Source organism: Maylandia zebra, linkage group LG22 (genome assembly GCF_041146795.1).
Source record: "Maylandia zebra isolate NMK-2024a linkage group LG22, Mzebra_GT3a, whole genome shotgun sequence".
In the NCBI taxonomy this organism is placed as follows: Eukaryota; Metazoa; Chordata; class Actinopteri; order Cichliformes; family Cichlidae; genus Maylandia; species Maylandia zebra.
The window spans coordinates 12,022,727-12,049,796 of NC_135187.1; the positions used below are offsets into that span (position 1 = coordinate 12,022,727).

Sequence of the window (27,070 nt, forward strand, 5' to 3'; positions counted from 1 at the left end):
CACCTCCTACAAATTAAGGCCTGCATTCAGCCATCAATCACACAACTGCAGCCTTAAACAGAACGAGGAGATAAAGAGACGAGGGCGGCAATGCTTATTTGTCTATCAACTCCCTCCAACTGACTAACTGTCTGAATCACAGTTAGCTTGCCAGTGATGGCCTTTTGTTGTGTACGATCTGTGTTATTTGGTTCAGTCTCTGAAGCCGTTCTGGTTATTTGGTTGTCAAACTGAGGTGCAAGGCGGTTTGTACTCTACCTGCTTGCTTCGCCACCACTGGTGCATGAAGACAAACTAATTTTCTCCTCCACCGGTAATGAAGAATGAAATCCTTTTGTTCAGCAGCAGTGGGGTTTAGCGCAATTGTCTTTACTCCTGCGTGCTCTTATAGAGCAGGTCAAGTAGATTTTTCTGAAGTGCCTTGTGCTCTCTCAGTGAGACATATGATTCATTTAAAGAGGCACTGAAGCATATGTTGTTAGCTTGCTGCCTTTGATACACTACCCCATGGCTGCTAGTCTGAAGCATGTGCACATTGATGTGCTTATTTACAAAAACATGCAAATTTTGATACCACAAACCACATGGATAGCTACATGAATGTTGGACACTTTCCAGAAGTCTTGGGCACTTCATGTTATTTGCTATTTGAATTATGACCCATTACGCAGGAGGGTGTTACTGGTTCCCAGCTCATGAAAAACTACATATACCTAGGGATGGGTATCGTTTAGGTTTTATCCGATACCAGTACCAAACCGGTACTTTTGAAACGGTGCCGGTGCTTAAACAGTGCTCAAACCGATGCTTAAAGAATGGAGAATACAAAATTGGTCCAAAAACCTCTCATGTTCAGCTGTTTGGTTTTTTTTTGTAAAAAGATAACAATGTTAGCCTTTTCTGCAGCTATAGGGGATTTATGGCATCACTCTTGGCTGGAGGCAGTGCTTAATCAATGGAAAAAACACAATCTTTGTCCAAAAACCTCTCATGTTTAGCTGTTTTCCACTTTTTCTTTGGTCATTTTAGTCTTTTTGGCCAGGGTGAAGGGAGTATCTGCCATCAAAGAAGAAGACAGCCGCATGTAACTACGATGATGTTTGCTAATTCACCTTACGTGCATTAATGTAATAACGTGGTTAGCCTACTCAACCTAAATTACACACGGACAACATTAAGCTACTCACGCAGAGAAGAACGGCTGCTGCTGCATCATCATCCGTCATCATTTCTGCTACATTGGCAGGGCTAGGGGCCAGGACTCTCCTCTTCGGGTTTTTGGGGGATGTTGCTAACACCGGGTCCAATAACAGGCAACCCACCCGCAATAGATGTGCCCGGTGTGAGGTCTCGCAGCAAGCTATCAAATATGGTGCATTTCTCGGCTTTTAACAAAATGCTATACGTCGCCAGGTGTTTTATCAGAGTCGAGGACTTACCTCCTTTGCACAGTATCAGCTTAAAGCACTTGTTGCAGGCTGCTGAGTTTGCATATTTTGCTGTGAAGTACAGCCAGACTTTGACCACTTTGCCTTGGGCATTTTTAATCTGTAGCTCTGCTCTAAAAGAACGTATGTACCTGAGCCTGCCTACTACGCTCGCAAAGGTAAAATGATTGGCTAGAATCCAAAGTGTATGACATTTCAGGGGAAAAAAAAGCACCAAAATGTGCGCTGCTTTTCAGTCTGGTTACTACCGTTTATGTCAGAACAGATACCGGTACCCATCCCTACATATACCACATAAGAGGCAAAAGCAACTAAAACAGCCTAACTGCACAAAAACAGAATAGAATAATCTTTATTGTCATTATTCAAGTACAACAAAATTTTATATCTGCAAATATTACAAATAGCAATAAATAGACTATAATAACAATATTTAGGCAGATAAAATTTGTATTAATCCAATAATTACATAGGATGGAATGAGATCAGTGCAAGTTATTGTAGTGTATGTGTGTTGAGTGAGAGGTGATGGAGGCTACAGCGCTGGGAAAAAAGCTGTTCCTCAGTCTGTTTGTGTGTGATTGTGTAAGTCTGTATCATTTGTCTGATGGCAAAAGTTCAAATAGAGGGTGACCGGGGTGTGACATGTCTGAAATGAAGCTGTCTTCTCCCTCAGACGGGTGTTGTAGACATCCTCTAGGTGTGGGAGCTGCAGCCCTACTACACACTGTGAAGTCTTCACCATTCGGTGTTGATCCTTCAGCTCAGCAGGTGTGCAGCTTCTGTGCCACACCATTATACCATTTGTGAGGATGCTGTCGATGGTGGGCTCAGGATGTTGAATAAGGTGTGTCCAAGAAACTTTTAGTTTCTCTACTCTCAACTGCTTGTCCATGCATGTGAAGGTACTTCCACTTCTCCTGAAGCCTTTGATTAACTCTTCGGGCTTGTTGGTTTTAAGGACCAGGCTGCTCTTCTCAAATCAGTCAACAGAGTGTGCCTCCTCAAACCTGTAAGCTGTTTCATTTTTGTTGAGAACTTTAAAATTGTAAAAGTTGATACAGCACCTGCGCAATGTTCCCAGACAATAAAATTATCATAAAGAGGGAGCTACACCAAAAACCTTCTTGTGATTGCTTTGGTCACTTGCAGATTGCTGCAGTTCCTCATAGTTTGCACAAAAGATGCCCACTTGTCTTCGCTTGTCCCCAAACTGTAGTGAAACTTGGGACACAAATGGGAAGTAGCCAAACATTTGCCTGTAAAGTAAATGTTGTGTAGAACAAAACACATTTTAAAAGGGTCGGCTTTTACTTTGATGACGAACATTCTGTTTTTTTCACACTTTCATGACATCTTGGAGAAGGGATTGCTAGATAAGTCATTATATATAGTGCACTACTAGCAGCTGCTAGCAACCAAACACTTGCAAGGAGGTTTTCGGTGCAACACTGTGTTTGCAGTCATTTTCAAGACTGCTAGCAACCTCCAATGACCACTTGTCAATTGGTTGCAAAAACATCTTTTTTTCTCCAGTTCAGGTTAGTTACCAGGGGATTACTGATCTGTCTAAAGGTGTGTGTGAATTGGGCTGCTTCAGCAATCAGTTTCAGGGCAACTGACAGTAATTACTAACAACCAGTCAGAGAATACAGTACACATTTTCCCCTTGTGACCTGTGGTTGCCAGTTTATCACCAACCTGTCTCTAGGGCCGTGTGAGTGGGGCCTAACTGATGTGATGGTGTTCTTTCTGAAAACAGATTATACTTTTATTGCAGTATTTACATTGTATCTCTATTTATATGCAAAGTGCTTTAACTTTTATACTCTCAGTAATTACCAGTATAAATTTCTAGCTGTTAATATACTGCACTATTTACGCATCTTGTATTACATGAATGTGATTTCCTGTTGTTTTTTAATTAAGATTTAGCAACTTAACATACAGTAAATTTTGAGGGGCTAATTCAGTGTCTACCCATGTTTTTCATCCTAAAAATTTTTTAGAAGCAGAAAAATACAACTTACTTTTGTATTTTAGATATGTTTCTTAGAATATTTCAAAATAGCATTGCAGCAGAGTTTTGGATTAGTCTCACCTCAGCACAGTTTTCAGCATAGTAGACAAGCTTAGACAAGTGAATTGCAGCATTTAGAATCTGATATTTCCCTCTGGAATCCCTCTGGAATTGCTGGAAACCAAAAGAAAAAAACAGCTAAAAGCGAGGTGAATATTTGAATTACGTTTTTCTTACAAGCACAGCCTCAAATAAATGCAAATGTGTCTGCGTGCCTGCTGAATGTATAAACAGGCGACACGTTCATCGCATCAAATTCTCAAGATAATTGTGTCAGTGTTGTGTTAACTGCTCAACCCCAAATGGCAAAAGACGCGAGTAAGTGTGTCGAGATGTATTTCAATGAAAGAAAATAGCACGTCTCCAGTAACCTGTGTCACAGACACACACACTCATGGCCTCTGAAATAAATTAATCTTTCTTCTCGGGTTGGTAATTAGGCATCCCCAAGTTTTCTCAAATCATCTCATTTCTTGTAGAGATGTGATTATCATAAAGTGGATGCTTGAGGGGAAAAAAAACCAATTTGCATTTCTTTCTGTACTTCAGTCATTTCTCCCCAGTCTTAGCCTTACACTTGAAGAAGCAGAAAAGCCAGGCTTGGTATCAGAAGGATATGTAATAGCCCTTCATTAGAGTACTGGCTCATATCCAGCGTACCTGAATTTCATCTGATCCTATTGATATAGCCTACGTCGCTGCAAACCAGGGTCAAATAGCATTTCTAAATTATTCAGTGTTTATTTGAACCTACATAGTGTGGTTAGGTAGAGGTATTGTAGAAGAAGACGCAGGGACATGCAGTAACTAGACTATGAAACGCTTTTCTTTGATTCTCTTTACTGTTTGGTGTTTTGCTTGTGTTTTAATTCTACCCTAACCATCTGCCACACATATTAGCCAAAGACATTTTCAAAAGCTATACCGACTCTTCTCTCTTGTTCAAGCGCTTTGTATATCTCCCACTTTGCCACATTCATTTAGTACTTTGTTCCAGCCATAGTTTCCATGTTTTTAGGTTGTTCCTTTCTCCTTTGCTTCCATCTGCAACACCGTTTTTGTGCTGTTACTTTTTCCCATTTAGTATAAGCACTTAGTATAGTATTTCTGGTCATAGCAGGTATTCTTCTGTATAAGTTCACACCTAATATGTGGAATACTTTCTAAGAAAACCCTTTATAGCTTGCCTATTAATACACTGCTAAGAAAAGCCTTGATAATAGGCCCTTGGTGTTAAGGGGTCAGTCCCAAGCCCACAGTGCTTCCTGTGGCACTTATTTTCTCTCTTCAAACTGGCTAGGAGTGATGTGGGATGAAACGCTGCCATCCAGTAACATGGCAGATGTCTCTCACTGTGTGATTACTCAGTGTCAAGTAGGCGGTGAAAACAGGTGACACGTTTATTTGTGGGGGGCGCGTGCAAACAAGGCTTTGGCGATTAGTCATCATTTGTGCAAATGTTCCCTCTCTTCACTTTCACTTCCCAAAGAGACCAGTTTCAGTTTCAAAAAATAAATAAAATAAAAAACAGTGGACACCTTTTGCACTCAAGTTCTTCAGCATAAGCAGTCGATTTCGCTTGTACAATAGCAGACTCCATCATACCCTGCAGTAATCCTCTGCCTACTTCCGTCTTGCTTTTATCTTTGAAGGACAACTTGTACAGTCTTCTAATGAGCCTGTTTAAAACTGAATTTGATGGGTCAAATGTATTTTTTATGATTCATTAGCTCTCCTAATTTTGCAATACAGTATCTGCCTTCAAATATGCTTAACGTGTGCAAACCAAATCCTTTTCTGAAGCCACAGAGGGCTCTGAGATAATGCAGTGGGCCCTTTGGCACAATCTTCTGATATTTTACATTCTAAGCCATCAGCAGTCAAACAATGCAAAAGAAAACGGGGGGTTGGGGGGGTGAAATCAATGTTTCACACATAATAAAACATGAAATCAGACTCTGTTGTTTCACTTTACTGAGCCTAGTTCTGCTGGAGGTTTCTTCCCGTTAAAAGGGAGTTTTTCCTTTCCACTGTCACCAAGGCATTTCTTTTTAATATTGTGAGGTCTTTACCTTACATTGCAAAGTGCATGCATAATGCCAATGCATAATATTTCTCATGCAAAAGCCTTGTTTGACACCCTGAAAAATAACAAATTAGACTTAATAATAATTTAATATTCACGTTTTTCTGCCTGTCCATTTGAAAAAAATAAACAAAAATTCAAAGTTCAGGAGGTTGTTGTAATGCAAGGTCTTTCTATGTTGGAGATCAAATCTCAAGTTTGTCAGATGCCTCAACTGTATCCAAATGGGTGCAGCTCTGCTAGCGCTGTTCACCAACTGTGTCTAATACATCTAGCAAACAATGCTGATGGTTGCCAGCAGTGAAGCAGATACACTGTCTGCTTCACATTAACCTCCCTCTGCGTTACCAATGTCTGTTGACCCAGACATATTATGAAGCTACAGGTAGACACTGGAGAGTGTGTTATCAGGAGATGTGTGTGCCTCAAAAAAGACACACACCAGAGAGCAGCGCTAGCCCCTTGCACAGTATGACCACCATAGTCGCAGGCGGTGTAATGTGCGTGTAATTTGAACACACTTGGGCGCGCACAAACACATAAAGCTCTAACTACAGTTCTCTGACTGGAGGCCATGCTAGAGCACACTGCCTCGTTGCAACAGCAGGTATGGCACTATTGATTGGGAATGAATGTATATGTTCAATTCCCACCTTGATGTATTTCTTTACAACAGCCTCCCCGGATATGCTGCACATTTGATGATTAATATTCATCATATGGTTCCTTCATTGCCTGCAGATGGCCCCCTCTGTATCCGCAGGGACCCGCACACCCTGACGCGAAAATTATATCCATTTATACATAGTCTACTCGACATGATGTGCCTGTGTGCTCTGCTAAGGTTAAAAGTGTCTAGCTCAAGGGCGATGCGGTATAGTCGTGGCAGGTATGGCCCCGCTGGGAAACCAGGAGCTTCGTCACGTATTCAGACCCCTAGTTGGTAAATACACGTTTAATGCTACAGAGTCAGGCGGGGCAGGCGGCGTACCCAGAATACACAATTACTTCAGGTGATTTATTTTTAAAGCAGGGAGGGTGTGAGGGACTGGTGGGAAGATTTCGGTGTCAGCACATGAAGACTGAGCACTGCCTTACAATATAGGAAAATCCACAGTGACCTGTTAAGAGTTTGGTGGAAGCAGTTTTTGCATTATTTTGATATCAGTTATTACAAGAGTGAAAAATGGGTTTGAGCTGTCTTCTGCTGTAATTAGTTGCATCAATCAAAAGTATAACAAGAACAAAATTAACTCGTTTGCTTGCATTGCAGTTATGGCTTGTGTTGAATTACTAATTTGGATATCAGAAATTTGTAAAACAAAGACCGAATGTGGCAGAAACACAACATTAGAACGACAACAAACAGCCCTAAGGTGCTACATTTGCATGTATTTTGAGTTGTTTGCGTTTCCATGCTTGTACAAGAACTCTTATACAAATCTCTCCAGATATCTGCAAAAATTATGTGTCTGCCATTAGCTTTTCAGCAGGCATTGTAAAGAGTACATTGCGCGTGAAGATTTTGTTTGTTTAAAATATTAATTAGTGCAGCTTTAAGGCAAAAGGACGCTCAGCATTATGTGCTGACGTGCAACAATTGTGCAGGGATAACCCTGCAAGAGAGTGCAGATGCTAATTTGCCACTCACAGTAAACATGTCTCATGGAAATGCAGCCAAAAATTAGTAGGGGAAGTAGCGCTCCCTCTTTTTGCCTGAAGATACTTGTTTTATTGCAGTTGCTATAATGTTCCTATCATTATCTGTATTGCTCTCTCCTCCCACTCGAACTGAATGCATACCTGTTGTCTGCAGGTTGTTCAAATACATTGTGGGAGATTTATGAAAAAAGCAAAGCAGCCTATGCAAAACTTTATTTTGTATAAAATACCTCACAATTGTGTGCCTGATGACACTCGAGTCAGGTCCTCAGCGTTATTGCTAGAATATTGCGAGAGCAGCGGTAAAGTCTAAACCGGGCAGTTCGTTTAGGTAGTCAACAACACCGATAGCAGTCTGCAGGATTCATGTTTGTTACAGATGTCTCGTACTGATGAATTACAGAGTTCTTAACGTGACGACGTGTTAAGGTATGCCTGCATTTCTCAGATTCACAAAGCACAGAAAGCAATCACTCTCACAGAAAAAGATTTTCTTCCACCCACACAGCAAACACCCCGAGAAATGTGCATGAACACTACTGTATGCACACACACATGAGCATTTGCACACTCAACTGGCTTGGATGTGCCAGCGGAACTAATTGTTTGTAGAATTGATTTCTTATTTAATTACAAGACAGGCAAATTAGTTTAAACTTGAAATCCCAGAGCCACTCAAGAGGAATTAAAGTGCTTCCAAAAGTTTTCAGCAGAGAGGAAAATGAAATTTTCTTTCATGGTGATTGGTTATGTCGCTGAGAGGAAGGCGCTATATTGCACTACCACACAGATTTATTTACCGAGTATACACAGTGTCCCCTCCAAAGAGAATAGCGAGAGCTTCCTCACTTCCTTATTGTATCTCTTCCACTGGCTAAATTGACAAGAGAATGTATATTTTCAATAGTGCACCTTTGGTAACTGCAACCAAATGCTGAAAACTGTTTCTTTACGTTGTCACTGCGTGAAAGAGGGTAATGATTCCATCAGTGGAAATGGTGCCTTCGGGGACAAAACGGATGCATGAGTCAGATTAAATGGAAATTGAGGAAAACACAAAGAAAATGTCTTTAGTTGTGGTTTTCAGCAGTTTGCTTATGATAATTTCATGCAAGTCATTTTGTTGTTATATGAAACTGACAGAATGCTTGCAACAATAAAAAATGCGCAATTACATTAGATAAACATTATTACACCGCAAAATACACTTCATATTATATTAAGTCATTTTCTTAGGCATTTTTTAGCCTTGCATGAAAATAACATCTTTTAGCATAATGTAGCCATTTCAAGATATAGGCTTCATTCATTTAGTTCATACACATAGAGCCTGACAAGGCCACTCTAACTGTTCTCATTGTACTCTTGTTCTTAAGATATTTTTTACCCTTCTTGGGTAAAGGTAAAAAATGAATTGTTGTTTAAAAAACAATAATTTAAATTTTAAAAAAAGACAAAGGCTCTATTTATTAGCGTCTACACCAATCAAAACAGAGGTGGCTAAAGTACAAATGTTCTTCACTTAAAAAAATACTTTGGTAGAAGCTGAAGTACATTAATGTCTTATGTAAAAGTGAAAGATACAGACTTTGAAATGTATATTTGAAATAAAAGTATTAAACAGAAAAAGTAATTTGTTGGAGGATGTTTGTAACAGGCATTTTGGTCCACAGGAAACTGAAACATGTGCCAAATTAACATAGAAAAACCACATACAGTACAACAACATACAATACAAGGAAATAAAAATGTTATTTCAACTTAAATTATAACTGTAATTAGGGAGTCAGCCTGACCATCTGTTATGTAGAACACAAACAGAGAAAAACAGAAAAACAAACAGAAATAAAAAGAAAAAAAGCTGTATTTGCTGTTGCCTAAATTGTAGATTATTCACTTCACTGTTATGAACTGCCTCAAAGTAGGATGTATGGAGTTCACACTAGAGGTTTACTTAAGGTAAGCATGCTTTTGTTGTGTTATTCTTCCCTCCTCCTTACGTCTGTTGAGTAGAAAGTAGAGATAAAAATACTCAAGAAAAGTAAAGAACATTTTTAAAATCCACTTGAGTACAGTTGTACTTGGTTACATCCCACCTCTACTATCTACTCACTGAATTAGTCCTTTCAAATACCATTATCTTGTTGCAGTAGTCTTCCAACCCTAAAAGCTTTTCCATTACCATAAACTCTAATGATTGGAATTCTCTCCTATTTAGTATGCTAACAAGCTAAACTAGTTCATCACAGCAGTACAAGAACAATGTTGTGTTTCTATTAGGTCTCTTCTTTGTCATCATCTTGTTCCAGTTTTGTTCAGTGTAGCATTTTAAAGCAGGTCAATAACTTTAAAAGTCAATCACAGGAAAATGCTTGGACCAAGCTAGCATAGCACAGCTAGCATAACTCAAACACAAGCAGTAGCCATTATTCTAGTTTACAGATTGACAAATTGGGTTATGTACCGTGCAATAATGGGAACATTGTCAGCATAACAGTAACTAGCAATGGTCAAACCTCTCAAGTCTGTTTTACATTGTTTTGTTTTGTTTTTTCATGTTTGGGCCACAAGGTGATGTAGCTAGCTAAAGCATTTTGAATGCCTCTTTGTTTTCCTTTGCCTAATTTGTTTTCAATCATTGGCGGTCACTTTGAACAGAAGGCAACAAGCGGTGCCATCTTCAACACAACTGTTCACAGTTAGTAGAAGAGCAGAGACCTGATAGTGAGAAATAAGATCCCATTACTCCAGTGACAAAGGGAAACAAGAGTTGCCAGTGTTTCAGAGCCATGGTGATGTGAGGTCATCATTATTCACCAACAGCTCTTAGGGTTTCTGTAGTAAGAGACAGAAGGTGAGAGAGAGAGACAAGAGAAAATGCTGAGTGAAACACATTGCAGTTTTTTCCTTATTTTGAGCACCACTTCCGTGCTCCCTCTGTCTACATCATGGCCGTCCTCCCTGTTGTCGAGTCATCAAATTTCTGTGGAAAATGAGATTCGCTGTGCCACGAAGACTGATGATCCCCTTTAACCTCGGCTACTGAAGCACTTTCCCCATTCGAAAATAGCAACCAAGCCTTTTTGTCTGTGCTATTTGAAGCCCCCCTCCCATATCTTATATTTAAGTGCTGTTGACTTTGAACATGCCCTGTTTGAGTCTAGATAGGCGCCGCATCAACTGAGAAGCTTGAGTGGGATCATTTCCTTCAAGTATTCTCAAAGTACATTTTAAGGCATACCCCAAGGGCAAATTGGATAGCACTGTGGTAATAGTATTGCTTTCTTCACTTGAGCAGTATATCATTGGCTTAGAGGCTTGTCCTAGAATCAGAATTGTTGTGGTAACGCTAATTTCTCTCATGTCCATTGGCTTTGGTTACACTCCATGGAGAATTTTCACATAGCTACACATCGAGCTGTGATCGCATGGTGGGACTGGGAGAGTTAAGCATGGGATACACCGCTATATTGGGAAACCACACATATAACAGCTGAATTTCAGTAAAAAATACTGATGCAGTCCAACTTTATTTATAAAGCACATTTAAAATGGCAGAGCTGACCAAAATGACATTCATAAAATAAAAGGGTCAGACAATAAGAACAGAATGACAGCAGTAACTGGTCTATAGACCTCTGTGACCTTGACGGGACATAAAGTGTTAATATCCCATTAAGAAGTTTTAAAACATACAATAAAATGTTAAAATCAATCTTGAAGTGCGCAAAGAGCCAGTGAAGGGAGGTCAGAACAGGGGAGATGTGATCTTGCTTTTACTGGTTACAGTAAGGAGACATGCAGCAGCATTTTCTGGACCAGTTGCACCAATAAAAAGTCCATTACAATAGCTGAGATAAAGTCATGTATAACCCTCTCAGAACCTGACCTTAGAAAGATGCCGTAACCAGATATTTATTAATGAAGAACGTGGACACCTCAGAAGTAGAGTTTTAAAAGATTCAGTGATATTAGAGGTTATTGTATTACATTAGATTATTAAACTGAATTTATCTCAAAAGAAATCTTTAATCTGCCAGGCAAAGGCCCATTTATGAATAAAATGTACAGTTTTACATTATATTACACTTTTTAGCCTCTTTGTTTGCTTTTGTAAGCACACAGAGGTTACTCTTTGTGTTACAAACTATTTATGCCACTTTCATTTCTTATACTTTGGGTTGAAGAGCTAAAGTAGCCAAATCTATTTTGAAATTGCTAGAAATTATTGTGTAATAAAGGTTATGTATCGCTTTGTCAACCAAAGCTCTAGTGTTACATTGGGACCTTGCGTAATTTGTATTACTAGTATCTTAATCCTTTGCAGCTCTGTCATGTCTTTAATTTTGAAAATAAACGCAGGCAAACACAATGGGTAATAATAGTGATTATATTGTATTGTGTCCAAATTGGCATCTTGGGCTCAGTCTATTTTCTTGTTTGTTTCTATTGTTTCACTTACTTCTGTCTTTCCCCCCTTCTTAAAGTATATAATAAAGTGCAAAAAACAAAGTTAGGTGCATGTTGGGTGCAAAGTCTGGAGTCTCGTGTCACTGCACAACATGTATATCCAGTAACACCAAGATCAAATGCATGAAGACTCAAAGGATGATGATATGAGTGGCATCTGCTATTATAGGACATTTTCTTGTCAACAGCAATGTAGGCTCTGTGGCTCATGATGAGACTCTTGTAATCAATCAGTTATCATGTTATGCAGGGATAATATTTAAAAAATGTGTCCTCAAACACAGAGGTGAGTGGTACCTGCTAAGGTGTAGCTGAGAGGTATTTCATCCACTGCACTGAGTAAGGATACCTAAGGTTTATGTAAAAGTATTGTATAGCTAGTTTAAAGTTTTGTGCGGGCAAACATGGCCAGTGTGTTTATTTGTGATTTTTTTATATATATATATATTTTTAGAGAGACATACTTTCTTAGGGAATTGGAGATAAAAAGAATATTATCGCTATACTGAAGGGGGGGGGAAAAGTGAGGAAGAATCTCATAGAGACTCAGATAGGGAAAAGTCTATTCTCAGGAAACACAATGTTGGATGGCGTGCTCAAGCTAAATAAATTATCACGGGGGCTATTTTTAAGTTGGAGTGTAAATGCAGTAATCCTTGGAGCAGGAACTGCGAAGAGCAACGCACAGAAACCACATCGGGGAATACAGCTCAGCCTTTATCTTCCCCATCCCGCCCGCCACACACTCTCTTCCCTCTTTCTTTTACTCTCTCACCCACATGCATCCTTCAATCCGCACATTTTCGCCCCATCCCAGCACCTCTATCTGTTCTCACTTTATCTGTTTCCCGTTTCTCTCTCTCCTTTTTCTTCTCCCTGCCTTTCATATGGTAAAAGCCTCTTTTCTGTGTCAGAGTATTTTGCTTATCACTGAGTTTTCTATGGGGACTCCACTGAGGTCTATTGTAATAAACAATAACAGAGCTTTGAACAAGACTGGGAGGGGAAACAAGTAAGTGGCATGTAAAGAAGAAGCAGTCAGAGGATATTAGGATACAGTGGGTCATTCTGTAACTTGCCAACTAATCTTTTTAGCTGATGCTAAAATGCTAGGCCTGTTTTTTTAAACCCTCAGCTCCCTGCAGGACAACGTTGTCAAGCCCAGAAAGACTTTCCCTGAAAAGCAGTATTGTGGTGTTTTGGTATGGGGGAAGAAAACCTCCTCTGCTGCTGTTTAGCAGCATATAATGGGGCATCGTTAATCATGAGCACAAGCTGAGGTTTTACAAGGTTAATGACGGCATAGCCAACCTCTCGACTGTGTCCCATTCCTCAGGTATTTATCAGTGTCAGCAGAAACCTGTGAGCTGAGGGTACTTCATATAGTTCTCTCATTGACTCTACCCACATGTCTTAAGCTTTTCTTTTTGAGTCCACAGTGCTAGAGCCTTGCTTTTTTCCTTTACATTTCTCCTCAGGGGTCGGCTTTTGAGTAAATCACTTAAGAAAAACAGAAATATACCAAACTGTGTAAATAGAGCGCAGAATGGGTAAAATTATTTGTCACCATATACTTTATCTGTCATTTTGTATTTCATTTTATTTTGTACTTAAGAAAAACAGATAATAAATCATCACAAAATTAGATTCGCCCAGCTCAGGCATTAAAGCCATACTTTGCTTTGCTTGGCACAACTCTGTTTATATATTGTTTCATTGACATTTAAGTTAAAGATAATCAGCATCATACTGAATACTAATTCAATTTCAGAATTTTCAAAATCTACCTTGCCCAACTTTTCAATAGACACAAATATAAATTTTTAGTAATTTTATATATTTATTTTAAAATCTTACTATTCATATAATTGCAAGGGCAACAGATGTAACCCTTGTGACCTAACAAAAACAGAAAAGATTTAAAAAAAAAATACAAAGAGGACTGATCTTTAGTCTACCTGTGGTGTTAGCATATCGCTCGGTTATGTCCCTTCCTCTTTGTTCGTGTGATCTCATGGATTTGTCCCTTCCTTTTCCAAGTTAAGTATGTTTATTGGCAGCATGGTACATATGTTGTGGGACACAACTTTCAGTGCATAGTTACTGTTCTTTGAAATATGTTAATTTAAAAAAAAAAAAACAATCAAGTTACATGTATCAACGAAATCACGTCTTCAGCAACTAGGTTTGCACTTTTTCTCAGAACGAGTGTAATTTACAATGATACATACGTACAAATTTAAATGTATGTTTTATGTTGTTTGGGATGATTTTCATATTCATGGATAGGATGGAAAATGTCTTGCAAACAAATACATTAAGTGCTATATGAAACCGTTCATCACATTCCTCATTAATAAAATCCCGCTTTAAATGTTGCAGCAGTTTGTGCTGTACACGATGTTCCAAACACAGTGTTGGGAGTTTCCAGGGTTTGGCTAACCTTAGCAATGCTAGCACCAGTAGCCTTGGTTTCTTCCATGCTAGCATGAACATCTTGATGTAGTATATTGTTACTTTTTGCTTCATCTGACTTGTTATGTTCCAGTTTATTCTGACAAACTTGACTTTTTTTTAACATTACATGACAGAATTACAGAACAACACTAGTTAGCACAGTTGTTTACTTTCCAAATCTACTCATTTACAACGTCTGTTCACAGGGAGAGCAAGCTCACTGTGCAATAATGAAAAAAGAAAAATCAACTAGTACCTTCTATCTGGGGCTGACTAGAGAAAGCAGCAACATATAACCACATTTGACCAGACTGGCAGACTAAGAGACTTAAGCTGTTCAGCTTTCAACCAAAATGTGTAGGTTTTAAAGGCAAACTTCCTTGGTATGTATGACACTTGTTCAGTTGTTATCTAAGCCTCAAGTATGGAACTGCAAAACTCTGATGAAGATGTGAATGAAATCCCCTGAAAAGTTACTTGAGATTTTCTGTTACAGTTACAGTCAAACTGTAGTTTGAATATTTCTTGTGTATAAAATAAGTACCAACATCTTCAATCTTCTGAATCCAATTTAACAGATAATGAAGATCTGCTCACTAATTTGCAGCACAGCCTGCAATGCTCAAAAAAATAACTTTAGAAAAGTAAGGGATCCGTGTCAGCATCCACTAATTGAGACAAATTTGAATTTTGCAAATGTTTTTATTTGCAAAATTGAAGATAAGTAATGTTACTTACCATTTGCAGTAAGCATCCTGAATTGGTATTAATCATAACAACCAAATGTTGACCCAGTTGTTTAATCTCATTGTTGTTTTAGCTCTAGAAGTAACAAATTGTCCAGTGTCTGTTGCGTTTCCGCCTTGATTCAGTCGATCGAAACCATTTCAAGAACTGGAATATAACATTCAGAGTTATATGTCATTTTTCTTTTATCATAGTGATCTACTCTTACTTGAGTCTCATTTTAGCAAGTAAACGGGTAAATTTTAGATGTAGCCCTGCCTGAAGAGGTTGCAAAAACTACACAAAACCAAACATTAGGACCTTTATACTGGGGTCCATGTGGATGATGTGCTGTAGAGATCCCCAAACCTACTTTCTTTTATATCAGAAAATCCAGAATAATGTTTAACATTTGAATTCCATTGCTTTTGTTTCATTGGTTCTGTTTATTTATTTATTGTAAAAGGCATCTCGTGACCCACCTGCTGTGCCTTAATGATTCACTAGGGGGCTGCGGACCACACTTTGGGAGTCAATGATCTAAAAGCATATCTACGCAGACTTCCCCACATAGACATGCTTAAAAATATAGATACAAACAAATGACAGCATAGATGTTCTGAAATAAATGAAAAGCTTGTTTTTACTGTTTCGCTTTTTGCTTCTTTGTATCACTGTTTTTTTTAAAGCCCTGACGATGTGACAGCTTCGTTTCGGTAGAGATATCCTGCATGATAGAGCAGCACAGTGCTGAGCTCAGTTTGACAGTGCCCTGCTGAGCAACTAAAGGAAGCCGAACCATGGAGGCAAGGTCTGTGCATGTGCAAAGTGCGAGTATGTGTCACTGTATGTGTTGGCAGGTGGCACTGGAAAAGGCACAGTAGCAAACAAATTCAACTTGACACGAGTTCGAAAACCAAAATACAAGCACTTTGAGGACTTCCGTTCCCCTCTCGCTCGCTCTGCATAAAATAAACTTATTTATTTAACCTCTCTGGGTTACGCTGATGAGGAGCTCTGCTTTATAGAGATAGATGGAGAGACGGAGAAAGGGAAACATCCCGTCAGTTGTTTATGTTGTTGAAATCAGGGCAGGAAGAGAAGCAGGCATGCTTGCTCTGACTCGCAGAATAAGATGACCTATTTTAAACAGACGCTGGAAGACGAGGCTCCATAAAGCTTATCTGAGCACGACGGAGGCTCGAGTATCTACATATCTTAAATAAGAAAATCATCGATTGGTACATTTAACGGGTCACAATTAATTTATGGATTATAGATTCAAGCAAAAACCACTATCAACTCTCTTAGTAAGATGCCACCAAACTCCTTATATATCCCCAGCATTGATCTAAAAGTGTCTCGGATTCTGCTGGAGGGACTGAACACCGTTCTTCCACATGATTTTCCCTGACTCGCTGCTTTGCTTGCGGTGGACATCTAAAACATCTGATTCCCAAAGGTGTTCAGTTGAAGGCCACAGAAGACAGATGTTCAGCTAAATGTGGTTAACCATGATTGTGTGTTTGGTATAGAGTGCATGACACTAATTGTATTGTAGCAAAAATAACTCCAACAAGAGTAAACTGAGTTAAATTTGTTGGCGTATTTGTGTATTCATTGGACTACATTCAGCCACACATTTATGCACATTTGTTGCAATAATAATCTGTGTGTGGGACTGGCTCAAAATAAACTACAGTGCCCACATTCATTGTAATGAAGGAACCTGTTAGTCAGTGCAACGCCGTGGCTCAGTTGTATTTTTTTTTTTTTTTTTTTTTTTTGTGGACATAAATGGAGCTCCTGTCTCGGCAGACTTTTACTGCATAGATGACACTTGACGCTGTGGATTCGTCTTTCCGTGGGATTTGTCGATAATGAAGAGCAATCCTTTGAAAACTCATCTTAATGTGACCCAGCAGCAGGACACCACCACCAGGTGCAGGATCCAGCCCGTATGGAGCAGATAGTTCAAAGCAGGGCGGACAGAATCGGCGCAACCGCGTCCTCGTTTACATTTTTACATCGAGACGCAGCACGCAGCAGAGAGGCGGCAGATGAAGCCGCACGCTGAGGTGTGCTTTGATTGAACAAGCAGGACAGCTCTGATTACAAATGCATGGGTGCAAGCTGTAGAGGAGACGAAGGAAGGGGGGGGGAGAAAAAGACGGCAATGACAGCGTGAGTGAAGTATGGCAGGAAGACAGACGGGGAAAATGTGATGATCTGGACATTTAACTCCTTGTTTCTATAAAGCTGCTCATGTGTTAATAGAGGCAAATCACGTTGATCAGTCATACCGGTGGCACAGAAGAGCGAGCCGCTGTCGATACAAGAGAGTTTGTGTGCACGTGTTGTAGGCCTGCAAGCATTTATGTTTGAACATACGAACATATGGGCATGAGATGGAATCCGTGTGTATTACACTGTGAAACAGAACATTAGTAATATATCAGTTTTCCCTACGTATGGGCCGTAAACATGAAAAGTGGGTTTTGTAATTGGTGAGTTTAACTGGAGACAAACCAACTGTTCTCTGCCTCTCATTCACTTGCGCACGCACACACACTTGCGATTACACACCACAGACGCATGCCGAAATCATAATTTTCTGTCAGATGCTGGTGCGCACACACACACACACGCTCCACACTTATGTCAGGGAGGCATTCACACGCTGCTCAGTTTAATTTCGGTTTGGCAGATTATAGTAATTATGTTAAAGAAAAGATTTTTCAAAGTACTTTGCCCTTTTCTGTCCTTGAAGACTGAAACAGTGCTAGCTAAAGGAGCCTCATACTCCAATTTTTTTTTTTTGAAACTCTGCTTTTTACTGGGTCAAGTAGATTGGAAAATATATAAAAATAAAGGATCTACGAGGAGCTATGGTTTTATTGTTTTGCGTGGTTTTATGGCAACGGTAATCTCTGTGGCATTCAGGGAAATGTTTTTCTAGTCATAACAGAAAACTATCCTTTATATTAAGATGCTGTGTGTGTGTGTGTGTGTGTGTGTGTGTGTGTGTGTGTGTGTGTGTGTGTGTGTGTGTGTGTGGTAGCAGCCAATAGAGACGCAGTGACACCAACATAAATTGGAAATACAGAGTATGTCATTGAACTGCACCTCTGGGCCTGCTCTCCATTTAGCACTATGTCAGAGTAATGTGTTTGCATACGCCGTGTGCTCTATTTGTGTGTGTGTGTGTGTGTGTGTGATAGTCAATGTAAACTACCCATGAAATTAAGAGGGTTTTTTTCATTTTGCTTTGTAAATGTAGACGTTTGCTTCTGCGTGTGACAATGCAAACTATCCTTGAAATTAAGATGTAGACCAGGAGGCGTGTACGTGTGTGTGCGCGCCTGTGCATGCGTGAGTGTGTGTGGGTAAACAGATAGCTCTCAGTACTCTCCCGATCCTCAAAAGACAGAGCGAACCTCTAAAGGGAGGGTGGGATTTGAAGAACATTTTGAGCATGCTGACAGCTTGTCAGGGCCCTCCTACGACTGTAATGAATTTCAGCCTTTTGTGGTGTGTGGTCCTGCTGCACCGATAAGCCCTGGCACTAATGCAGTTAACAAGGAGTAAGAGTGTGCGCCCAGTTGTGTGCGCACCGCCTGACGTGATGTATACATGCTTCTGAGCATGCATCACTCAACTCCTACACTCCTTAAACAAGCTAATCATTGCCGGACAGTCTCAAGTGTGTTTCTAACAGTATTTAACGCTGCAGTGTTTTTATTTATATGGCTGAGGGTTAGATTAGTAGCATGTTAAAACTCAGTATGTGGGAGAAGGAAAAAACACTTTGAACCTAAGACTTTAAGTAACCAGGTATTGGAAGCCAAAGCCTTCAACTTCCACAGCTGCATGATCCTTTGGGTGGTGGGTCTGCAGTAGGGCCGGCACATGCGGCTCACTGGAGTTGAGCCAAGCCTGACTTCATGAACTAATGCCCGACCAGTAGCAGTTCACCCCTCCCCCAGGTCTGGATCTTGGGTGGGGTCTCTGGAACCCAGATACAGGTAGCAAGGGTGTTGTTGTTGTTTCCATAGAGGCCTTATGAAATATACTTAGTTTAGCTTGTCACCCAGCCAGTAGAGCCAATACCAGCAGCCATGTTGCCCCTGACAACATAGCTCCAGAGTTCACTTGGGAAGTCTACCCCCTCCATCGTGATAAGGATAACAATCTCATCTCTGCTTTTTTTGCACTGGCAGAGACGCATCTTAAAAAAAGTTAAGACAGGGCCATGTTTCCCCACTTTGTATCATCCCGTCTTCTTTTAAATACAGCCCGTAAACATCTGGGAACTTAAGGGAACCAGTTGCTGGAGAGGAATTTTGTCCCATTCTCGCCTGATTCGAGCTGCTCAACAGTTCTGATCTTCTGTGTTGTAGTTTTCATTTCATAACCAGACAAATGTTTTCAGATGGTAAAAGATGTGGACTCCAGGCAGACCAGTTAACCAACTGAACTCTTCTACTCTGAAGCCATGTTGTTGTAATAGCAGTAGTATGAGGTTTAACATTGTCTTGCTGAAATATGCAAGGCTTTCCCTAAAAGAAGATGCCGTCTCGATAGGAGCTTATGCCGCTTTAAAACCTGGATATGCCTTTCAGCACTGATGGCGCCTTTGCAGATGTGCAAGCTGACAGTTCTTTAGGCACTGATGCATCCAGTCCAGTTCTGCCTTAGGTCCCAACGATTGTGGGCGTCCACTGATTTTTGATCTCGTCCCCTGCACACAGAGATTGCTCAGATTTTCATCATCTTTGACTGATATTATGTGCTATAGATAATGAGATATTCAGAGTCTTTACAATTTCACACCAAATTTTTCCTCAATTTGTCACAGACATAGTTATTTGCAGATTGGTGAACCTTTGCCCATCTTTACTTCTGGTAACGCTGCCTCTCTCAGATGCTCTTTTTATACCCAATCCTGTTTCTGACCCGCTGCCAATTAACCTGATTAGTTTCAAAATGTTTTTCCAGCCGTTTCCTTTTAGTACCACTTACTTCTCCAGCCTGTTGTTGCTCACTTCCCAGCTTTTTTGAGATGTGCTGCTGCTATTAAATGTCAAATATTATATGAACTAATAATTTTTCATGAAATGGTACAATTGTAACCACTTTTAACATCTGTTCTATTGTAAGTAACATATTTGTGAATAATTTATTTTAATGTGACAAGAACTTATAGCTGCAGCTTTGTACCAGAGAAAGACAATATATGAGACTGCATCCAGTAACAGTTACAGATCAAGTACAAACCATCATCATAAATACTATTGTTTAGATTATTTTGAAAAGAAACAGCCATAATTCATGAACAGATGCACAGCATGTTCCTATCATATCTGCAGGGTGGGGGAGGGGGGGGGTGGATTATACAATGAAAAGAAGACTCTCATGAGAGATTCAAATGTCAAACAGTGCGCACTGGGAAGTCTGCTGATGTGTTAATCTTGTTTCTTTAAAGCAGATCTATGATACTTTTCCATTTTTTTAAACCTGCCATATGCATACTGTTACAGTGATGGATGCTCATATTACACATTGCCAGATTTTCACATTTTTGGTGTCAGCATGTGGACGAGTATTCCTTATGAGCCAAACGCTCAGGCTTTAGACTGCTCTGTTTAAGGCCGTTTTTTTTTATTCTTGGATGTTTATGATGTCAAAGACAGAGGCTATTCCTTTATATGGTTATCTGAGGTAAACGGCTCCGGCCGTCTGTGCGTGAGGAACAGCCAATCAGAACAAAGTGGAGAAACTCTGCCTTGTTTCTCAGTGATGAACTTAGTGGATGTACAAAGAGCCAGTATCAGATCATTCAATTCATTTTAACCTGTGAATCATGCATAGCATCTAAAAAAAAAATTATTGAGCTAGAAATATAAGTAATAGATGACCTTTGAAAAGAGTCTGACCCGAGCATTTATTCAACTTTTTTTCTTTTGAGCCAAAAACACTCAAGTCAGAAGATCTTTAGTTTTTAAATGATCACAAAAGACTTCTTATATTTTATTAAAGGATTAGTCACATATAATCAACTGTCTAATTATATTTTATAGTTTGAAGTGAAAGGTTGAGTACTTTTGGTTACATTTTGCTTTTTTCATTTGTTTAAAGTGGATTGTAATACACGCGTTCTAATTGTAATGGAGTACTGTCAAGGTACATCAAAGTACTGGCTTTTGTACTTTAAAGATCTGAACTGTACTTTTAAAAGTTTTAAAAATACATCTCAGCTTTGTGTTAGCTATTTTCCCTGAGCTTCAGCTGTCACTGTTGAAAAGAGTAACGTATAAAGTCACAAATCTGTTGCACCAAGGTCTGCATTCACACTCTCTCTCACACACACACACACACACACACACGTACAAAAGCTGTTGTCAGAGGCAGGGTTGGCATGTATCTTTATGCCTTGTCTTTACATGCTCCGAGTGAGCTCTAAATGTCACTTGTCTCTCTCCACTTCATCTGCCTGACTCATCCTCCTTGTCTTCACTCTGCATTTGAAGTCCTTGTGTGTGTGTGTGTGTGTGTGTGTGTGTGTGTGTGTGTGTGTGTGTGTGTGTGTGTGTGTGTGTGTGAGAGAGAGACAGAGACACCATGTGCTGGTGTGTACTTGTTTGATGGACACACTGCTGCTCTCCACCTCCCTTTGTACGGCTCCTGCAAGCACAATGATGCCCACTGCATTGATTTTCTCGTGCCATTTTATAATTATGTCTCCTCTTTTCATTCGTCCTCCCCCTCGCTCGCTCTCCCGCTTTCTCTCTTTTATCCTGTCTCTCTTATCTCGCGCCTCTCTCTTCTATTTTTCTAATTCCACCAATCCCACCACCACCACCCCACTAGATCCATTTTTATGCCTTACTGTGCCCATGCTTGTTATCTCAGCCCTTTCTGTTTTTTTTCCTCTCTGTTTGATCTCAACTTCTTAATTTCCTCTCTCATCTACGTCACTTTGCTTGGTTTCGTTTTGAACCCTTCTCCCGGCTCCTCCAGAGATGTTCCTCATCGTTTCTGTTTTTGCTCTTCTGTTTTTATCTTATTTTTCTCCTTCTTGCCATTTCTGATTTTTCTCAACCTCATCTCAGCGGGGACTGTGTTTTCTGAAGATTTTTTTTCTCATAAACTTTTTCCAATGTTCTTTTTTTTCTCATTTTCTGCAGCCTCTCTGGAGTGCACTCCGTCTTCACCATAGATTGATGGAGAAGGGCTTCCCAGCCGCAAAAGGACGCTGATACGCATCGCCTTGTCGACACCCACCTACACTTCTTCCTGGACCTATCACAGCTCTCCATCTCTTCAGTGTCCGACCTCTATTTCTCCAAAGACCGATCTGGATGGAAACCATGCCTTCGTCCCAGCCACTCCTGTGAACTCTCACAAGTTCTGACTCGCTGTTTCCTCGCAGTTCAAACAATTGCTCGCAGCTTCTCGGAGCCTGACCGATATTTTCCATTGCAGACGCCCCATCCCCAGTCATTCCTGACCTTTGCAGCCAAACCTTCTCACGCATTGACTTCTCTCATAGCTCTCTTCACTCCTTCTCCCAAAACTCTAGCCTAACAAGGTTTCCAAAAGGTATTTGAGCAAAGAGATAATTTCTGCTTTGTCTGTGCTTTTAAGGCTCTTTAAGGACCCCACCGCCGCCTATCTATCCCTACAGTAAAAAAGTGACATCTACAGTATAACCCACTTTCCAATCACTCAAACACAAGTCCTGAACTGTTTGTGGCATGTTAGCTCCTTCATCGTAGCACTTTAATGTGTGTTTTCTCCCGTGCGTACTCTTGTGCTGTATTACCGATCCCGGTTATACCCCGCTGAGGACTCTCAGAAAAGCAGCAAAAAAGACTGTCCATAGGACTGCTATTATACTACTCTATACTTCCCTTTCTACCTTTTTTCCTCCATATATCCAGATTGTACTTCCTCAAACATGAGAGGGTAACACCAAAACACACACAACCATGTATGTGCTTTAGTGTCCTTCCTCTTTCTCATTCTATGCATAGATCCTGTGAACAGTCTTTGACAACACCCGGTGAAGTGTCCATTGTGTCTCCCTCTGCCCACTATATTGTATATATCTACGGGTAGACAGTAAGCCTGAAAGAACTTCACTGTGAAAACAAACAACATTTAGTAGGAGAATAAAGACTGAACCTGGCATCACATTAGGTACGCTTAAGTTGGCTCCCTGAAACAAGTCACACTGTTGCGAAAAGCAATCCAGTGGAGATGAAGCAGAGCCTGAAACGGAGATGAACTGCAAGGAGGAAAGTCCCTCGGTGTCACTGAAAGCCTGGTGCTAGTAGGTAAACTAATTTGGCAACCCAAAGGGGGGTTGGCTGAAAGAAAAAAAGAAGAAGAAGGCAAAGCAAAAGGGCTCCTTGAACAAAGAGGGGCTTTGACTTGAAATTCTTTACTCTAATGAGGAGAGAGAAAAAAAAAGAAGAAAAGACATCAGAGATAACAAAAGAGGAGCCTTTTTCATTTCCTCCCCTCTGTTTCACCAACTCTTTATTGCTTTGTCTGCTTTCCATCTCACTGCTTGAAACTATTTTTAGATGAGATATATTGAAAATAGTGTAGTAAGAAGACGTGCTGTGTGCAAAAGCTCAACATGGAAATGTTTTCTCTCAGTCATATTGGGAACATACACCGCATCCTATTTATGTCAGATGGGAAACTCAAATCTCTACTGTCAATGTGAATAATGGCCACTCACTGTTGATATTATAGACGTTTTAACAGCACTTAAAAGCACATTTGTCTGTAATGAAACAAAACAGCTGTAACTTGGAGCACTTCATGATGTCTGTGAGTGTAAAGACATTATAAAAATCTGTAGCCAATATAATGACCTCTCAGTGTTAGCTGCTGATTTCAGTGTATCAGAGTGATATTTATCAGAAGCTCGTATCCACGCTGGTGTAGCAGGAGCTGTTGTCACGGCAACATCTTTTTCTTTCCTGGACGGGATCTGTCAATCAAAGGCACATTTAAAAAAAATAGCAGCTGCAGTTGGAGGAGAATACGGGGTGGGAAAAAAACAAAAACGGGGTCGACCCCTGAGAGCCATCACATTTTAGTGGAATTCCATTTGCACACCGGTCCTTCTGTGTCCACCCATGCATGGTTTGTATAGCAGCCGCGGCCTAATGCAGCAAAGACTTGCAAGCAGATTGAATAGTATTGATCACCTCTTCGGGACATACACTTGGTCCTCCAGGATTACAAAAACCGCGGGGGTGGGGGGTGTATTCTGACAGTCAAGAGGAATGGAGTTGTTCGGGCTAAAACACAAGTGGTTATTTCACGGTTGGGTGGTGGTGCTGTGTCCATGGCTGTCAAGGCTACAGCAGGGAAGAGGAGGGCTGAAGCTTCCTTTAAGTTTGATTTCTTTACTACTTGATTTCCTTTTCTTTGGAAAATGTCCATAAACAAACTTGAAGGAATGGTTTGAATTGGTAAAGAGTTGCTGAATAGAGGTGTGCGTTAAAAAATTCAGATCTGCCACCATGTGTCAAAGAATCAGTGGAGGGTGATATATTCGTGGAGGTGTTATTCATTGAAACAAATCACCAATTTTGGGATTAGAAGACCTAAAGAAAACAAGCTGTACAACATGTAAGGTCTTGTTGTGTCAGTGGAAAGCTAGAAACATGTGGCTAATTTGTAGCAGTGGCTCTGGGCTAGCATGTTAGCTTAGAGAAGTATTGGGTGTTCATGATACTATAATCATTAGTCATTTGTGAGCAGCATCAAACGGGCATCACCAAACCTGTTACTAGGTATCTCTGATATCTTTGTCATAGCACATATTGATGTACAAATCTAGCTCTAGCTCAGCATAGCAAAAAAACTAAAAAAGCGATATCAGTCAATTAAACATCTAGCTCTAAGAGGTTACATTTTAAGTTAAGGAGTTTTCTTGTAATAAGAATAAGACTAGATGACAGAATAAGATCAGAATAAAGTCTTGAAATTGTAAAAAAAAAAAACAAACATCTTACTGTGTTTAAAAAGTTAAACTATTGTATCAGTTTAACTCTCATGTCTACCTGTAGAAGGTTTCATGCAGCAACCTGTTAGCTTAGCTTAGCATACAACAGAATCTATATACCAGCACTTCAAAAACTTAGAAATCTGTAGAAAAGAGAAAGAAGGTGGGTCTTGTTATGTTCACACAGACCAAAGCTAGCTGTACCAGTTTCCAACCAGTTTGCTAATCTTTATTGGACATAGGAGTCATACTGGGAGAAGCATGGTGGTGTGGTGGTTAGCACTATCACGTCACAGCAAGAGGGTCCTGGGTTTGAATCCGCTGGGTGGGGTTGTTCATGGGGAGCACTCATGTCCTAGTACTCAAGCTTCCTCACACAGTCCAAAGACGTGCACATTTGGGTAATTCCAAACTGGTTGTAGGTGGGAATGTGAATAATTAGCTGTCTCTCTGTGTTATCCCTGCGATAGACTGGTGACCCATCCAGGGTTTACCCTGCTTATTGCGCTACGACAGCTGGGATAGGCTCCAGCTCCCCCCGCAGCCCTGAATTGAAAAAGGAGAAGGAAAGGAAAAGCATGTTTGGATATGGTCAAAAGCACACAAGAACCTGACAAGGCAAATGTCCAGGCATTCTTAAAATTTAGTAGGAAACGAAATCAACCCTGACTTCTCTGATCTTCCAGTACATGAAACAGTTGCATAGAATTTCATCATTTTCGATGGTAGTCCAGTAAAGAAAGCACTCTGCTTTCTAACTCGCTTTCAGCTCAGCACTTCAGTGTGGTTGTAAAGGATTATTCAGAGCATTCATATCAAAATGTGTTTCCTTCCAAAGTGTCTTTGAAATGAATTTTCCCAAATTAAAAAAAAAAATGGGGTCAATTTGCTTGCAGGCATTCCACTGCATAACAAATGTAGCACTGTGTCTTAGTGATCCATATGCCAGACTGCAGCACTATGGTAACCCAGGGTGTAGGGAGTAAAATATTGATTTTGTATTGATATTCTCTAGAGGGTGTGTTCCCTACTTGCAGGGAGGGAAGCAACGGAATAGATTCAACTCCAGTGGCATAAGGGGAAAGTTTCCACAGTTTTTGCTGGCTCTAATATTCCAGGTATAACCAGCTTGAGTTGTGGCACCTGTACCAAGGTGTCTAGGAACTTGCCTGAACTGGCCTTACAGACTTCTAGTGCCCCTAAGAGTTTTGGCACACACTCACAGACACTGATACACAGTGCACTGTTACACAAGAGATCCCCAAACCTCACACAAACAGTTATTGCACAAGCACTTTCACACATGCTGACACACGTGTAAAATCCATTCAAGGACACAGACTTTGCGTGTAAACAAATGCACAAGCACATACACAGAGTGACAATGCAAGCAGCGCACACATCAGTTAACAGGAAGCGTAGTCACAGCCGCTGACATCTTTCACATTAGTTATGCGTAAATACATGTAAACAAATGACACCTCAAACAGAATTTAAATAGAGGACAAATCTCAGATTTATTTTCTGCCCAGCTGATAGCATGTTTCAATTCTGCTCAGAGTGCTTTTGTAACAGGTATATGAGCGAAGTCTCTTCCCCCAATCTATCTGCATATAAGGTGCCTAATAACGGATGATAATGGAATTGATATCGTAATAAGTGTACATAATAAAGAGATTAATCTTCATGTATATGTGTTCTCTGTTTATTCCGCCTACTGTATTACACATCCTCTAAAAAACTGATTTACACTGTGCAAGGTTGGCTGTTTTTGTGAGTGTGTACAGCTCATGCACTTTAGGTTTAGTGATGCTTTTGTTACTGTTGTGGGCTGACTGATGGGACGTTGCTACATATTGGCTATAAAAGAAAAGCACTGCCTCCAAGTCTGAAAAATGAAACCAATGTAGTTTCTTAAACCTGCATTCTTCGTGATGGCCACCAGGAGGCGACTCCTCTGGTCAAACTGTACAGAGGTTTATGAGAAAATTGCCCCACTGCTCACTTGATTTATGCCCTCGCTAAACACTTTCTTGATGATTCCACGTGTCAGTCAGTAGATTTAACTTTTATTTGATACATTGTGGCGCTCAATTACTAAATCATGATCA

The 27,070-nt window shown here is 40.2% G+C and overlaps 1 protein-coding gene across 2 annotated transcripts in view; it reads left to right on the forward strand.

The window, feature by feature from the left end:
• samd12 (sterile alpha motif domain containing 12) overlaps positions 1-26,650 on the forward strand; it is a 131,786-nt gene extending 105,136 nt beyond the window's left edge. For both annotated transcript variants that reach the window (XM_004548946.5, XM_004548945.5), the window contains exon 5: positions 22,117-26,650. In XM_004548946.5, coding sequence (XP_004549003.1) covers positions 22,117-22,148 — 32 coding nt within the window. In that variant the 3' untranslated portion in view covers positions 22,149-26,650. The remainder of the gene's footprint in view (positions 1-22,116) is intronic.
• Positions 26,651-27,070: the final 420 nt, after the last annotated feature.